This window comes from Thalassophryne amazonica, chromosome 7 (genome assembly GCF_902500255.1).
Source record: "Thalassophryne amazonica chromosome 7, fThaAma1.1, whole genome shotgun sequence".
Lineage (NCBI taxonomy): Eukaryota > Metazoa > Chordata > Actinopteri > Batrachoidiformes > Batrachoididae > Thalassophryne > Thalassophryne amazonica.
This window is the reverse complement of record NC_047109.1, coordinates 36,420,991-36,439,143: the sequence shown is the minus strand read 5'-3', so window position 1 is coordinate 36,439,143 and position 18,153 is coordinate 36,420,991. Positions and strand designations below refer to the sequence as shown.

At 42.4% G+C, this 18,153-nt stretch overlaps 1 protein-coding gene across 1 annotated transcript in view; it reads right to left on the bottom strand.

Moving 5' to 3' along the window:
- bcl3 (BCL3 transcription coactivator) overlaps positions 1 to 13,426 on the bottom strand; it is a 75,827-nt gene extending 62,401 nt beyond the window's left edge. The window contains exons 1-2 of the mRNA XM_034174017.1: positions 12,673 to 13,426; positions 9,597 to 9,711 (exon numbers count right to left, since the gene is read on the bottom strand). Coding sequence (XP_034029908.1) covers positions 9,597 to 9,711; positions 12,673 to 13,219 — 662 coding nt within the window. The 5' untranslated portion in view covers positions 13,220 to 13,426. The remainder of the gene's footprint in view (positions 1 to 9,596; positions 9,712 to 12,672) is intronic.
- Between the last annotated feature and the right edge of the window lie 4,727 nt (positions 13,427 to 18,153).

Genomic DNA, 18,153 nt, shown 5'->3' with positions numbered 1-18,153 from the left:
TGTTTTACCAAGCCAATACAACATAAACATTACAAATAATTACCTTTTAGATGATTCCAAATGCGTTCTCCACCTCATGAAGTGCACGAGAGAGAGAGAGAGAGGGAGGCTGCAGTTGTAAATTCCTTTGTGATTCTGAAAGTGATTAGAGGTGTTTTCATCAGCTAAACTCAGAGAAAACGATTAAACCGCTACAAAATCATTTTTTTATATACGCAGTGTCCAGCAACACAAAGTGCGGCATCCAGCGGAACACAGTGGGTAGCATTGTCGTGACAAATTGCGCAGTAGTGTGGAACCAAAATGCGTGCAAGTGTCACGTCACCTTTAGCTTCATAGTGCAGAAGAGTGGAGAAGGAATTTCTTTCACCAAAACAGATCAAATCCAGGCTTGTATCTCATTTAATTTCTGGCAATTTGTAGCTAAACTTTCAGGTCTTTTTTAAGAAAATCCTCCTCTATACCACTTCATCATGAACAAGGTTGGGTAGGGTTACTTTGAAGGAATACATGTGGATTACATGTATGTATGTACATACATTTGGATTACTTGTAATGTGATTACGTTTGGATTACATTTCAAAGTAATCCTACCCAACCTTGATCATGAAGCTGTATAACTGGTGATACAAAATGCAAAGCTTGCACTGTGTGCAATTTCTCCAATCACAGCCACATAAGCCTATAACTTCTTCTGGGTTGTCTGGGTGTCTTGGTGGCTTTCCTCACTCTTCTGCTTCTTGCACAGTCACTCAGTATTTGAGAACTGTCTACCCCATGCAGATTTACCACAGAGTACCGTACTGTTTTTATTTCTTCATAATTGATGTAAATAAAGTCCAAGACACATTCAGTGGTAGCTTTACCATCAGAGAGCCTCGTCCACAAACTACCACAAAAAGACTCCAAACTGTCAGTGATGTTAAAGGGGACAACACACAGTATTAAGAACAGAGGTATGTAAACTTTGGATCAGGGTCATTTGGTTAGTTTCTTTTGTCATTATGATTTAAAAAGAGTAAACACAGTTGTTTGACAATAAATGGCTTCACCCAACCACTAACCATGAGTGAAAAAAAAGTTTTGTGTTATTATTCATATTCTCTGATAAATGGCCAAAAAAACAAAACAAACAAAACAAAACAAAAAAACATTCTTCCAGGGTATGTAAACTTTTGAGCACAACTGTACATGTGACAGTCAGACCAGGATCCGTCTGTGCACTCACATTTATATTTCTTGTTCTCCTCGACTTCATTCAAATGTTCATTTTTCATCAGGGGATTTGGTGACATTTACTATTTCAAGATTGTCACTTGATTTCCTGAGATGCTCTTATTTGCAGAAGTATAGAGTAAGGCTTTGGTAAAGCTTTTATGGTTTCCTTTATTTGACATTTCTTCGAATGGGTTATGTTCTTAAGGGCTGATCAAGGTCCATTTGAAACATTATTTCTGGATACCTCTTCAGTGTTCACATTTGTGCAGTGAAATCCTGTTTTATAGTAAGATTTCTTTTAGACCTCTCGATCTGTATGTTTTTTGTTTTTTTTGTTTTTGTTTTTTGTGTATTCACGGTTTTACAGTATCCCAGAATCCTTTGCACGCTGGTGAGGGAGGCTTGATAATGGCTCAGCTTAATGCTAACTTTAACATTGAAAATGCCATAGAAATGCTAATGCGTTAGCATCGGTCCTGTTTTTAAGTTATAGAAGACCATATATAGAAGACCATAACAGGTCGGTTTAACATAAAAAAGGTAAATATTACTCACAGACATATGCTCTTTAGGGTTTTACCAGGGAAAAATTAATATAAAGTGAAATAAAACAAAGAACCAACGAAGCAGCAGATCGAAGATCAAAGCACTGCTTCATTAGTTCAAGGTTCAAAGCAAAGCCATGCTGCAGAAATGGTTGATTGTACAGACCCGCGGCAAGGTCTGTAATCAATGTACATAGAAAAATGATAATTTTCCTGACAAACACCCCACAAAACAACGGCCACTCTGAAGGCCCGATAAGGGAATTGTTAAGCAAAAAGGCTATTGATGTCAATGGATCGAGTCATTTCTTAAGCATACCCGAAAAGAACTGGTTCCCGACACGCAGCCCTAACAGCAGCACACTTTTTAAAAATGTATTTTTTTATTTTTTTTATAAAACTCACATTAAAGACTCACGATTATCTTAGTTAAACACCTAAATACATATTTTGGTTGAATTCACCTCCATAACGACGCAATGTTGCAAACAAGTTGCTTGTTGCTTGTCCACTCAACTACCCGCAAACGTTTGTTTACACCGACAACGAAATCTCGGCCTCCCCAGTGAGAACGTGATTACACGTGAGATTTGACACCGTAAAAGCATCTATATAGTCTGTTAGATATATTTGTGTATTCAGTGATGGTTTTCTTTATTTGTTTTCTTGACTTGTTTTGGTATTAAAGTAGTTATTTTATTTAGGATTGTACTCTTAGTCACTCTTATTCTTACTTTCCTTTGTCCTCTCTTGGAATGTAGATGTAGAACTGGATTTAACCAGTTCTTTTTACCATTTAGGACAAAGAGATTCAGGTTACATCCATCCATCCATCCATTTTCTTCCGCTTTATCCGGAGTCGGGTCGCGGGGGCATCAGCTCAAGCAAAGCCGCCCAGACCTCCCGATCCACACACACCTCCCCCAGCTCCTCTGGGGGATCCCCAAGGCATTCCCAAGCCAGCCGAGAGATGTAGTCCCTCCAGCGTGTCCTGGGTCTTCCCCGGGGCCTCCTCCCAGTGGGACGTGCCCGGAACACCTCTCAAGCGAGGCGTCCAGGGGGCATCCGGAAAAGATGCCCGAGCCACCTCAACTGACTCCTTTCGACGTGGAGGAGCAGCGGCTCGTCTCCGAGCTCCTCCCAGTGACCGAGCTCGTAACCCTATCTCTAAGGGAGCGCCCAGCCACACTGCGGAGGAAACTCATCTTGGCCGCTTGTACTCGCGATCTCGTTCTTTCGGTCATGAGCCAAATCTCATGACCATAGGTGAGGATCAGAACATAGATCGATCGGTAAATCGAGAGCTTTGCCCCCCTACTCAGCTCTCTCTTCACCACGACGGTCCGATACAGCGACCGCATCACTGCAGATGCTGCACCGATCTGTCTATCGATCTCACGCTCCATCCGTCCCTCACTTGTGTACAAGACCCCGAGATACTTAAACTCCTCCACTTGAGGCAAGGATACTCCACCGACCCGAAGAGGGCAAAGCACCTTTTTCCGGTCGAGAACCATGGCCTCAGATTTGGAGGTGCTGATTTTCATCCCGGCGCTTCACACTCGGCTGCAAACGCCCCAGTGCACGCTGAAGGTCCTGATTTGACGAAGTCAACAGAACCACATCGTCCGCAAACAGCAGAGACGAGATTCTGTGGTTCCCAAACCAGACCCCCTCTACACCCTGGCTGCGCCTAGAATTTCTGTCCATAAAAATAATGAACAGAACCGGTGACAAAGGGCAGCCCTGGCGGAGGCCAACGTGCACTGGAAACAGGTTTGACTTACTACCGGTAATGCGAACCAAGCTCCTGCTGCGGTCGTACAGGGACCGGATAGCCCTTAACAAAGGACCCCGGACCCCGTACTCCCGGAGCACTCCCCACAGGGTGCACCGAGGGACATGGTCGAACGCCTTCTCCAGATCCACAAAACACATGTGGACTGGTTGGGCAAACTCCCATGAACCCTCGAGTACCCGATGGAGCGTGTAGAGCTGGTCCAGTGTGGCGCGACCAGGATGAAAACCACACTACTCCTCCTGAATCCGAGGTTCGACCATCGGTCGAATTCTCCTCTCCAGTACTCTGGAATAGACCTTACCGGAGAGGCTGAAGAGTGTGATCCCCCTATAGATGGAACACACCCTCCGGTCCCCCTTCTTAAACAGAGGGACCACCACCCCGGTCTGCCAATCCAGAGGCACTGTCCCCGATCGCCACGTGATGCTGCAGAGGCGTGTCAGCCAAGACAGCCCCACAACATCCAGAGACTTAAGGTACTCAGGACGGATTTCATCCACCCCAGGAGCCTTGCCACCGAGGAGCTTTCTAACCACCTCGGTGACTTCGGCCTGGGTAATGGATGAGTCCGCCTCTGAGTCCCCAGTCTCTGCTTCCTCTTCGGAAGACATGACGATGGGATTGAGGAGCTCCTCGAAGTACTCCTTCCACCGCCCGACAACATCCCCAGTCAGGGTCAAGTCAGTTTACATTATAAAATAAATCATATATGAGGTCTGTCCATAAAGTAAAGGTCCTTTTTATTTTTTTCAAAAACTATATGGATTTCATTCATATGTTTGTACGTCAGACATGCTTGAACCCTCGTGCGCATGCGTGCCTGTCGGTGACGTCATTCACCTGTGAGCACGCCTTGGGAAGGACTGGTCCCGCCCCCTCGTCAGAATTCCTTTGTCTGAGAAGTTGTTGAGAGACTGGCGCTTTGTTTGATCAAATTTTTTTCAAAACCTGTGAGGCACATCGAAGTGGACACATTTCGAAAAATTCAGCTGGTTTTCGGTGAAAATTTTAACGGCTGATGAGAGATTTTGAAGTGATTCTGTCGCTTTAAGGACTTCCCACGGAGCGGGATGTTGCGCAGCGCTCCCAGGCGCCATCGTCAGCCTGTTTCAAGCTGAAAACCTCCACATTTAAGCCTCTGTTGACCCGTGACATCGTGAGAGAACAGAGACGTTTCAGAAGAAGTCAGTTTCAGCATTTTATCTGGATATTCCACTGTTAAAGGAGATTTTTTTAATGAAAGACGTGCGGGCGGATTCACACGTCGGCTTGCAGCCGCCGCGATGCGCCGCCACAGGAAAAACACCTCCGTGTTGATAACCATTTGTAAAATCCAGGCGGATTTTGATGGCTTTCAGTGGAGTGAGTATCTGAGAAATTGTTTAACAGTTGGGTATGTTCCAACTTGTCCTTAAGGCTTCCAACGGAGGTGTTTTTCCTGTTGTGCGCGGCGCAACAGACTTCTGAAACTGACTTCTTCTGAAACTTCTCTGTTCTCTCACGACGTCCCGGGTCAAGAGAGGCTTAAATGTGGAGGTTTTCAGCTTGAAACAGGCTGACGATGGCACCTGGGAGCGCTGCGTGACGGCCCGCTCCGTGGGAAGTCCTTAAAGCGACAGAATCACTTCAAAATCTCTCATCAGCCGTTAAAATTTTCACCGAAAACCAGCTGAATTTTTTGAACCGTGTCCACTTCGATGTGCCTCACAGGTTTAGAAAAAATTTTGATCAAAGTGTCAGTCTCTGAGCAACTTCTCAGACAAAGGAATTCCAACGAGGGGCTGGACCACACCTCCCACAAGGAGTGCTCACAGGCGAATGACGTCACCTACAGGCGTGGAAAAACTCACGCATGCACACGAGGGTTCAAGCATGTCTGACGTAAAAACATATGAATGAAATCCATATAGAGCAAGAATTTTAGCTGAGGAAGCTTCTGCGATTTGAAGCGAAACGTCCTCGCGTCAAGCAACCCAGTCCAGTCGAAGATTCAAGCTTCTCTACAAATGAAATCCATATAGTTTTTGAAAAAAATAAAAAGGACCTATACTTTATGGACAGACCTCATATGTTCCGTTACTGCGCGGGTTTTGGGCAGGGGGTGGGACCTCCCACGAATGCCCATGGGGACCAATAAGGGTAGGATTTTACGAAATAAGGTCCACCTGTATCACACCTTGTGTCCATTGTTCGGGATTCTGTTAGGGTGGATCTCGTCTGTGAGAGAAGATCTACATAATCCAGGCCTAATATTTTCACTGTGATTTTGAATAAATTTAAAAGTGCGGAATAGTTTGAGTTTGTACTTTGTGAGGGGCAGTGTTACAGAAAGAACCGGGTGGGAAATAAGTCTTTTTTGTTACGGTTTGCCTTTTTAATGGTACTTTATTACTTGAACACCAAATTCATCTCCTTTACAATCCCCTTCCCTGAAATAATAAGCAAATATACTTTTTGAACCTTTGTTTTTCAGCTCGATCCTACGTCCACTGACTAACAGACACACAGGAGTGAAAACAATACCCCGGTATGCACTACAGCTGTGCGTGGGTGGAACAATCTTGCTGACAAATGAACCAACCAACGAACACAGATGAAAACATGACTCTGTGGTAGAAAATATGTGACAATATAGTGCTGTAATTTAAGGAGGTACTTTGAAAAATTGCACATATGCATCTTTGCATTTAGAAAAAAATGACTTTTATTTACTTATTTTAAGTCCTGCTTATGTTGTGGAACACATATTTAAAGAGCTAGAATACATAAACATGTGAACATGCATATGCACACACACACACACATATATATATATATATATATATATATATATATATATATATATATATATATATATATGATGGTGGGTGTTTGAATTGTTATAATCTAGGTCACATGACCTTGTGGACAATGTATATTAATACTCGACCATTGTTTCAGTTACTGTGTAGGTGGGCTTTCAACTTTAACTTTAACTTCCCATTTGGCAAAGTTCAATATTTGCATTATGTGGTCTCAAGACTCCTCCAGAGGCTTATGTACAGTATTCTCGTTCTCAACCTGCAATGATGCCTCTCTGTTCTTCAGGTTGAGCAGCTGTTTTTTAATGAAATATGTTCATTGGCAACACCTAACCTTCAAACATTTTTCTCCAGCTTTCAAGTGTAATAAATGAAAGTATGCGCTTTAAATCCTTCACTTGTCACAGCATTATACTGATCACCAAAGAGACCACAGTTTCAGACTTTGTCTTTGATCATGCCAAGATTTGACAAAATATTAGTTATGAATATTACAATTTGCTTGCCTCCAATCAAGATCCAGTTCATTTAATCTATATTATACTATATAAACGCAACACTTTTGGTTTTGCTCCCATTTTGTATGAGATGAACTCAAAGATCTAAAACTTTTTCCACATACACAATATCACCATTTCCCTCAAATATTGTTCACAAACCAGTCGAAATCTGTGATAGTGAGCACTTCTCCTTTGCTGAGATAATCCATCCCACCTCACAGGTGTGCCATATCAAGATGCTGATTAGACACCATGATTAGTGCACAGGTGTGCCTTAGACTGCCCACAATAAAAGGCCACTCTGAAAGGTGCAGTTTTGTTTTATTGGGGGGGGATACCAGTCAGTATCTGGTGTGACCACCATTTGCCTCATGCAGTGCAACACATCTCCTTCACATCATCAGTGAAGAGAACACCTCTCCAACGTGCCAAACGCCAGCGAATGTGAGCATTTGCCCACTCAAGTCGGTTACGACGACGAACTGGAGCCAGGTCGAGACCCCGATGAGGACGACGAGCATGCAGATGAGCTTCCCTGAGACGGTTTCTGACAGTTTGTGCAGAAATTCTTTGGTTATGCAAACCGATTGTTTCAGCAGCTGTCCGAGTGGCTGGTCTCAGACGATCTTGAAGGTGAACATGCTGGATGTGGAGGTCCTGGGCTGGTGTGGTTACACGTGGTCTGCGGTTGTGAGGCTGGTTGGATGTACTGCCAAATTCTCTGAAACGCCTTTGGAGACGGCTTATGGTAGAGAAATGAACATTCAATACACGAGCAACAGCTCTGGTTGACATTCCTGCTGTCAGCATGCCAATTGCACGCTCCCTCAAATCTTGCAACATCTGTGGCATTGTGCTGTGTGATAAAACTGCACCTTTCAGAGTGGCCTTTTATTGTGGGCAGTCTAAGGCACACCTGTGCACTAATCATGGTGTCTAATCAGCATCTTGATATGGCACACCTGTGAGGTGGGATGGATTATCTCAGCAAAGGAGAAGTGCTCACTATCACAGATTTCGACTGGTTTGTGAACAATATTTGAGGGAAATGGTGATATTGTGTATGTGGAAAAAGTTTTAGATCTTTGAGTTCATCTCATACAAAATGGGAGCAAAACCAAAAGTGTTGTGTTTATATTTTTGTTGAGTGTAGCTAAGTTGCCTCTGTGTGCGTGCATGCGTGCGTGCGTGTGACTTCGATCATGGAGAAACTGGGGAGAGCTGACATTTGCCACTTGGTATGCTTATATAGTTTGGGTGAAGGATGAACACTGCCAAAACAGAAAGTTGATAGGACAAATATTTTTGGAGAAATTAGTGATATTAGCTAACAACAGTGAACAATGGACGTTGTGTTGCAATGCACCATGAGGAGTTCTGAGTTTTGAAGTTTTAAATGTTGTTATTGTGGTTCATGTTAGTTTAACAGTGTTGTTAGTGTTATTGATATATTGTGTTTTTGTTGTTCAACTGATTTAGTCAGTTTAGTTAAGTATCATGTTGCAGTTATCATGAGTGAGAAGTGTAGTGTGTTTGATGCCTTCTGCCCCATCTCTGTTTGTGGGTGTGGAAAGATAAAAGCACCTGCTTGCAGCAAAATGTAGAAAAGACAAAAAGCTTTGTATGTGTGTGTGTGTGTGTGTGTGTGTGTGTGTGTGTGTGTGTGTGTGTGTGTATAACTTTGATCACTGACAAACTGGGGAGAGCTAACATTACCAAAGCCAGGTAGCGTGATTATGTGTGTTATGGAAGATGTGTATCTTTAACTGCGTTAAAACCTTAAGGTTCAGGTGAAGTGTAAACATGACAGATGCACAATGCGCTATTGTTGACAGTGCAAACGGTTATTATAGACTTGAAAGGTGGCATAAAAGCCAGTGTGATATTCATAATTGTGAGCACAAATATCCGGAATGCACATGCGAGACACTGTTTGTTTTACACAACTATCCCAGTGTGAAAAACAAAAAACCCTGAAGGGTGCAAGAGATGAATTAAAACAGTAAGTTTGTCAATTATAGTTATCACGGTCTATTTAATAACTTGAGTGGAACGTTGCTATGGTAAACACTTACAAGGTGTACCTTCCTTGTCGTCCTTGTGGAGCCACCTTAAGTGTGCTCTCTCATCATCTTCCATCAAATATTCAGCAATATCTGTATCCATGCATGGGGGGGGTACATTTGATTCCACAAAGATAACAGCATCATTTGTAAAGTCAAGGTCAATGAGCCTTTACTCAGGAAAATAGGGCACCTACGTTGAGGAACTGAGGAACTTCACAACCTTACACCTGGTTCATGTCAGCATTCAACAGAATGGGCCCCAAAACACATCCCTGATGAACCAGAATTCAGAGGAAGAAGTCAGAAACTGCCTCCACTCTGCAAAGCACTCACAGAACCTGTGTATAGGCCAGCTATGATGTCTGGCAGTTTGTTGTGGATGCTTTGAAATCCCAGAGTCCAAACAACCAAATCAAAACACTTGACAAAATCAATATAGGCTACAAAGATGTCATGGCAGTTTTCACACTTCGGTTGAATGAGCACTCACAGGCTGTCACCAATGGTTGACTTACTCAGCATCAAAGGAGTTTTAAACAAACTTAAAGAAATTGTTTGGATCTGCTTTGTTGGTGAAATGGCAGAAAAACACTGCAGCTTTCAGGTAATTTCAGTTTGACACTGACTGATGGCACCAATAACATAACCATAAAAAAAAAACATACGTGTCTCCATCTTCATCCTGGCGTGTAGCCAGAGTGATGGTGTTCAGCAGGTGTTCGGTTGGGTCCAGACACAGGGATGGATCGGGGAGTGGGGGGGCATACAGAGGATAGTGACCTGAGACAAACAAACAAACAAACAAAAAAAAAACATCAGACAGAGCACAGATTAAAGTAAATGGACTTGATATTTGTTGGGCTTTTCCATCTGATACAGATGATCAGAACACTTTACAATAAAGACTCACACACAGATGTAAGCGTGCCGCCATGCAATGTGCTCATCTGCACACTGCAGCCTTGCCCAAGGGACCTTTGTGATCTTTCGGTCTGGCAGGTATGATCTGGTCAAACCCACCTCTTTAATCTCAAGGCCAATGGTTCTCAAAGTGTGGGCCCAACAGGGGCCCACAAAGGCACTGCAGGTAGAATGCAGCCCCCTGGTGGGCCATGAAGACCCCGCAGGTGGGCCATGAAAGGGCATTCAAAATAAATTAAATAAAAAAGAATTTCCTTTTCAATTTTGTAATGCACTTTATAATTACCCTTTAAAAAACTGCTTTTTTTGTTCAAATGAAAGCAAAAGTTGGGTCCTGGCATGTAAGTCTGGGGATGGTTGCTCAAGCCCATTGCCTCCCCTGAAATGTAGGTGATGCTCAAGAGTTGAAAAAGTTTGAAATTCACAAGTTGATGTGCATGAAATAAACCAGTCATTATCCTCCTAACAAACAGTTTAGTGGATTTCCAAGAAACTTTACACAATGGCAACATGCAATCAGTGCTGGAAACTAACTAGTTCCATGGAGTTACGTACATCATTAAATTACAAAATAAATGCAGTTGAAATCTGTGATCTAGTGTGAAAAATGATAATGAAGTTACAGTTACTACTTAAAAATACCACTGGTATTATTTGAAAGGATTACATTCGGATATAATAAAAAAAATGTAATGTGTAAAATACTCATTAGGCCTATGCTGATTTAGATCTTTGCTGTGCAGGAATTGAATACTTCTGAACAACCAAAAGTCACTGAGACAAATTTGATTGGTCCTGATTTTGAATTTGCACACCCACATCCTGTCTGTTAAACTGTCTCAGTGTTGCAAATTTAGCAACTACTCTAGTGACTAAAAATCCTATCTGTCAGACAGACACAAATCTGATGACTTATATTCCACACAAACCAGTCAGTTCTGCAACAGTGAGATTGTTGTTGCTCAGGCGACACTGGGCAATGCAGGGGAGGAGCAGACATTATCTCCAGGTGACCATCTATATATTAAAAGCCAAGTGGCCTCTGTGTATGTGTATGGGTGTGTGCGTGTGTATGGCTTCGATCACGGACAAACAGGGGAGAGCTGACATTTGCCATTTGGTTTGCTTATGTATTCTGGGTCAAGGATGAATGCTGCAAAAATGGATAGTTGATAGGACAAATATTTCAGCAGAAATTAGGAATATTAGGTAACAACAGTGAACAATGGATGTTGATTGGACTCACACACCATTCCAGCAGGGGGCGGTAAATCATCTATATATGAAAAGCCAAGTGGCCTCTGTGTATGTGTGCATTCATGTGTGTGCATGGCTTCGATCACGGACAAACAGGGGAGAGCTGACATTTGCCATTTGGTTTGCTTATGTATTCTGGGTCAAGGATGAATGCTGCAAAAATAGAAAGTTGATAGGACACATATTTCAGCAGAAATGAGGAATATTAGCTAACAACAGTGAACAATGGATGTTGATAATTACATTCTGGACTTACATGCCATTCCAGCAGGGGGCAGTAAATCATCTATGTCTCAAAAGCCAAGTGGCCTCTGTGTATGTCTCTGTGTGTGTATATATATATATATATATATATATATATAGATGGCTTTGTTCACGGACAAACAGGGGAGAGCTGACATTTGCGGTTTGTTATTCTTATGTATTTTGGGTCAACAATGAATGCTGCCAAAACCAAATGTGGATAGGACTAATATTTTTGGAGAAACTATGTATATTACATAATAACAGTGAACAATGTTGATGATTACATTCTGGACTCACACGCCATTCCAGCAGGGGGTGGTAAATCATTTATATATTAAAAGCCAAGCACCCTCACATGGACAGCTATATGTGGCTTGCTGATGTGTTTGTAAAAAATTGATGCAACTTCAAAACAAGGACTCATAGATAATACATTTGTAACACAGAATATTGTCTATCCTCAAGTGTTATAAACAGTAAATCAAAGAATACGTCTCAACATTACCAGTTTTAAAACATGATGTCAACGAAATGCGCCAAATAATAAATACAAGTATTCACAAACCCTTCTCATTTTAATTTTGTACATCTTCACTTAAAATCATTATAAAAACTTTGCATAATTTATTACCACCCTTGAAAAATGCCAGCTACCTATTTTATAAACACTGCCCAATCTACAACCCATGGATCCCCACTGGCAAGGCACTATTGCAGTATTAATTCAAGATATACTAAAGAACTTTTAATAAAAGTCTGACATTCATTGTTGTAAAGTCCACAAATTTATATTTTGGTATTTTTTTGGTCATGGAATTACAATCAGAACAACTTTTTAATGGCAAGTTAAAGAGTTTGCCTTCACTGTAATTCCGTTACAAAAGATGAGGAAGTGTGCATACACAGGGTCTATGTTTAGCCTCTGGTTTTGGCCTTTTTACAGCAGTGGCAGACGTCACATTCTGGGAATGATCTTTTTTTTTTTTTTGTCAGCCAAAGACCTGCTGGAACATTTTGTCAATGCTGAGTCAGCTGTGACTCAGCAGTCTGCTCTGCAACATGACATGCTGACCAAGAGCACTTTGGACAACAACATGAACATTTAAATCTCTTCCTGCGTCTTTGGGAATGTTTCCCATTCAACATTGTGCACAGACACCACCTGCACGCACCATCCACAATTCGTGTTGAATTAAGGATTTTAAAATCTGTTTCTGCAAAGAGATACATGGTGCAAAAGGCATATTTTGAAATCCAGTTATTAAAATGTGTTATTACAGCTTTACTCTGACGGCTGAATTATTTATCCAGACTTACAGTATTGTTGGAACGCGGGTCTAAAGTTCCCTGGATGTCCATTCCCACTTTGTTGTGGCTCTTCCACGCGCTTTGGAGCCATGCACATCAGGTTTTCCTCCTCTTTGACGCGCTTGGCCGCGCTCCCTCTGGGTGACAGCTCTTCTGTGGAAGACAAGTGCCGATCGTCCGTCTGTGTGCGCGCCTCCGGCTCAGCGGGAATCGGACGTTTCCTAAAAGGAAGTCTGGAGGAGGATTTGTCAAGAGTCCGTGCGTCCTCGCACGGTACGCTTCTCACAGTGGCAGCGTGGACTGCCTTGTTGTCCGTGCCCGCGCTTGCATGTTTACCGCCTGCGAAGCGAGAGTCCCTGGCGCAACAGTTGCAGTCCGGAGTCCTTGACGCAGCTGCGCTCCCACGCTCTCGGTTGGTGGTTCGCAGATCCAGCGGCGCCGGGACGACTGAGTGATGGTCATTGTTCATAGTCATAATCCTCGGCATCAACAGTTGCGCTTCAGGTGTGTGCGTGTGACTCTTGATGTTAGTGACAGAGAAATGGACGCAATCCATCCACAGTGGACAGTCCGTGCGTAATTCCCATCTCGAAATCAGCCGGGGCAGCGATCAAACGCTTCTTTCGGTTTCCCTCATCACCCGGTTTATTTGAGATGAGCCTTGAATTCATTTACTCTGAATGCAAATTAATTTAAAAGAGGAGCCCGTGCAATTTGCCTACAGAATTGGTGGACAGATGAGCGAACCTCGCAGCTGCAGGTAGACAGACGCGCAGCTGCGTCTGCGCTCATCTGCTTTTAATGAGCGCAATCAAGAGTGACAGCCGTGAAATTCAGCGCACGGTGCTTTCCCTTCACGGCAATATGAGAGAACACAGCGAGCGAAGGTCACAACAACCACTGTCAAGATTTCTACATTTCCTACTTCTGAGACATCTGCTTTTACACGCAGACGAAATATGAAATGCGTATGGGAAAATGATTATTTAAAAAAAAAAAAAAATCATTCAGAACGTGTGGATGCTGTTATCAGAATCGGCGTGAAGTTAGACAGCAGACAGTAGTTCATTATTCAGACAGTAATTCGCGATGAAGCAGTTCTGGTTGTATTATGGGCAAAAAAAAAAAAAAAAAAGTTTTTAAAATGGAAATAAACATGCCCTGTTAAATTCTACCTTTAAAATATCCAAAATAAAACAATGATCTGGTTTTGATGCTAAAACCAAAAATACAACGACAGAATATGGAAAACGTAAACAGACATATACTCATTTATTAGGCTTGTGCTTTGAATTAAATCTGTCAACTCCTTACACCTCACTCTAGTCACAACTTTAGTTAAAAAAAAGTGCTGCAAAAACAATAATGAAAAGAACTGACAGTTACACATCAAACAAAACAACAACTAGAAATAAAAGAATGACAAAACTATTTAAAAATTTAAAAAAGTCAAGATGACAAGTGACTTCTGTACAAATAATATTTCAAAAATTGTTGTGTGGGCCGCCAGAAGAGGAGGTACTGCTGGCCCACCACCAGTGGGCGCCCTGCCTGAAGTGCGGGCTTCAGGCACGAGAGGGCGCTGCCGCCACGGACACAGCCGGGGGTGACAGCTGTCACTCATTCTCTCTTGACAGCTGTCACCCATCTACTCAACATCATCTCACTCCATAAAGACCAGACGTCATCTCCACCTCGTTGCCGAGATATCGTACTTCGTTGGAGGTAATAGACTCAGCCGTTTGTATTTTGCAACATATCTGTATATTGTGAGTGTTTGCAGGAGTACCGGTCCCTCTTTCTGTGGAGGCTGAGTGAGTGCAGGACGGCACTCTTTTCCCCTGAGGAATCACTGCGGTACTCTGCAACATATTGAGTGAGAGGTGGAGGTGGCATTCCTACCGTTGTTGTTACTGGGTGTACACACACCCACACTTGACTGTCTTTGTTCTCGCCAGCAGTACCAGATCCGACAGACGGGGACGGTGATCACCTGGGAATTGGGGACTTGGCGGCTCCAGTATTCACCAGGTTCGGTGGCGGCGGAAATCGTGTGGTTCCGGCTCTTCTCAGGACAAACGTCTTCTATCCTCGAGCCTGCCCACACGTCACCTTTGTGGATTGACTGTTATCAAATTCTGAGATTGTCTGTATGTTCGTTGTGCACCTTCACAACATTAAATTGTTAATTTTTGGCTCATCTATTGACCGTTCATTTGCGCCCCCTGTTGTGGGTCCGTGTCACTACACTTTCACAACAAAAATTCTGATTTTCTGCGCTGAATAACTGTCCACATTTAAGCAGCTTTTACATGGTCAAGTGCATTTTGGTGCCACCTGCCCAGATATGTTGAGTGCCCTTGCCCCATGCCCACCAACCTCCATTTCACCAGCTCCCACCCCTCAATTTCACTGTATTTAATGATATGGCGAACTACTGTCTGGAATTTGAATCTCAGCAACCTTGAACAGCTGGCACAGGATCGAGAAAAATGACGGGAAGTCATCAATCTTGGTGCCAAAAGCTGTGAGGCAGAGAGGATTGCTGCAGCAAATCAGCGCAAGGACATCAGAAAAGGTGTAGCCACACCACCTGTTGCAGCAACCATCCCCTGCCCCCACTGCTCTAGACTTTTCCGTGCGAAGATTGGCCTCATCAGCCACCTACACACTCACCAGCCTCATCTTCTTTCATAGAATTCATTATGATCAGATGGTCCTCGCCATACTGATGGACAAACAACAACAATCCTTTATATTTTGACCAGTATATTTTGGTAAAGTGGGCTTCCAGTGGGCCGATTTAGACAAAATTTTGCACACATACTCCAGAGCTTGGTATACATGTATGTCAACATGATTAATGACATGAATTTTGTTGAGATTGGAGAAAAACATTTTTGACGTTTATTAACAGCGTTTTTTTGACCGCAAGTTGCCGTCACACATGAAAAGGACCCCTAATTGCTAGAAAGGTCTTTCTTAAAGGAGAATTTTGGTGTTGGTTTCATGTCTCTTATCTTATTCCTGAGCCGAGATACCTTCAATTATGTGTTTTTTGTGTTTCGGGTGACCTTGACCTTTGACCTTGACCTCCCAAAATTTAATCACCTGTCCAGAGTTTGGCCGTGCAACTGCTAACCAACAAACAAACCAACACTACCAAAAACATAAGGGGGGGTGAAATGGAGGTTGGTGGGCATGGGGCACGGGCACTCAACATATCTGGGCAGGTCACACCAAAATACACTTGACCATGTAAAAGCTATTACTGCTTAAATGTAGACAGTTATTCAGCACAGAAAATCAGAATTTTGAAATATTATTTGTACAGTAGTCACTTGTCATCTTGACTATTTTTTTTATTTTTTAATTTTAGTCATTCTTTTATTTCTAGTTGTTGTTTTTTGATGTGTAACTGTCCATTCTTTTCATAATTGTTTTTGCAGCACTTTTTTTTTTTAACTAAAGTTGTGACTAGAGTGAGGTGTAAGGAGTTGACAGATTTAATTCAAAGCACAAGCCTAATAAATGATTATATGTCTGTTTACGCTTTCCATATTCTGTCGTCGTATTTTTGGTTTTAGCATCAAAACCAAATCATTGTTTTATTTTGGTAGAATTTAACAGGGCATGTTTATTTCTATTTTAAAAACATTTTTTGCCCATAATACAACCAGAACTGCTTCATCGCGAATTATTGTCTGAATAATGAACTACTGTCTGCTGTCTAACTTCACGCCGGTGTTATCAGAGCCACAACATATTCAGGATTTGGATCATAAAAACTGTAATCATTTTGTCGTTTTTTTAAATTACGAGTACAGGATGCATTCACATTGTAATTTGAACTGACCAGAGTCTGGATTTTTAATCTGCACACAAATTCACACTCATGTTTGTATTTAAACTGGATCTGATCTGTACGCACATACACAAACATGCACACAGTAAAATAATAAAATGATTCATCCTGTCTTTTGTTTGTTTTTGGCAAAAAATTACTTTGAACACATGTATACCTTTCACAATAAAATTTCCTCTTTTCCCTTTGGTTCCTCCACACATTTCAATGACCTTTTAATTGATTATCCAATGAATTCTTATGACTTTATGGAGCAAGCACAATTCTAATTTTGACAACTTTAGAGCAGACAAAACCTAATGAGCTGCCAATGATCTTTGGTAACCCTCTAGGGGGGCTTGGACCCCATCCATGAGTCTAATATCTTCAAACTTAGTGCACGTAACAATGTCAATGTGTATGTGTTGCCTTTAATTCTGATGTGTGCCATTATTATGGTAAACAAGTAATAATTGTGGACTAATTGCTGTCTGAGGTAACTGGAGTGTAAACGTAATTTCTCTACTGTGAGATCAATAAAGTATATCTAATCTAATCTAATATGACCAAGGGGTTCAATGGTGTAATGATTAGCACTCTGGACTCTGAATCCAGTGATCCGAGTTCAAATCTTGGTGGAACATACACTTAAACAAACTTTTGGCAGCACAGTGGCTCAGTGGTTAGCACTGTTGCCTCACAGCAAGAAGGTCATGGGTTTGATTCCCATTGGAATTGGGAACTTTATAAATGTCCAGGTCTCCCTTGTAAAAGAGGTCTCGATCTCAATGGGACTAACCTGGTTCAATTAAATTAAATATGATGAAAATCATTCAGTCAGTGACTTCAATGTGCCATGTTCACATTACTCAAAAATGATCAACTTTGACTGTTGTAGTCAAATTAATAATAACTACGACCACATGTGCAAGTGATGTGAACCTTATACAAATAAATAAATGTCATGCTGATCAAGTCAAGTCTGGCAGCATGCACTGATGCTGCACTTTACAACATCCACAACACCACAGAGCCGCCTGGATGGGAACCACCCAGACACACAACCGGTCCATTCCCATATCTCTAAAATAACTATCTGTCTGCTGCAGCCGGGTGAAACGGGGATGTCCCCTTGGCCTTCTCCAGCTACTAGAGTCCTCAATACTCAGGCACCTGAGTGCTGGATCATGCACAGAGAAAGGCTTGCAGCTGACACTCCCACACAATACAAGTGATACTCCTCATCCCAGTCTCTCTTAGTAACAGATTGTTTGGTACAAAGTCATTCTAGAGGTACCCAAGGATCCTCTCTCAAGACAACCAGCAAAAATGGCATCCAGTCGTCGTCTTCGGTCACTGGTTGGTATCCAAGTCTCACAACCGTACAGCAAGACAGGCGGCACCAGGACCCTAAAGACTTGGACCGTAGTTTGCCTTGATATCGGTGAGGCCGATATCTTTGCAGGCAGTATCTTTCAGTTACTCTTATTATTTGTTAAATGTTTATTATTATGATTAACATCCATCCACTTTCTGCCCCCACTTATTCCAGTTAAAGGGTGGGGGGGTGTTGGAGCCTGTTCCTGTAGTCACTGGGTGAGAGGCAGGGTTACACCCTGGACAGGCTGCCAGACCATTGCAGGGCC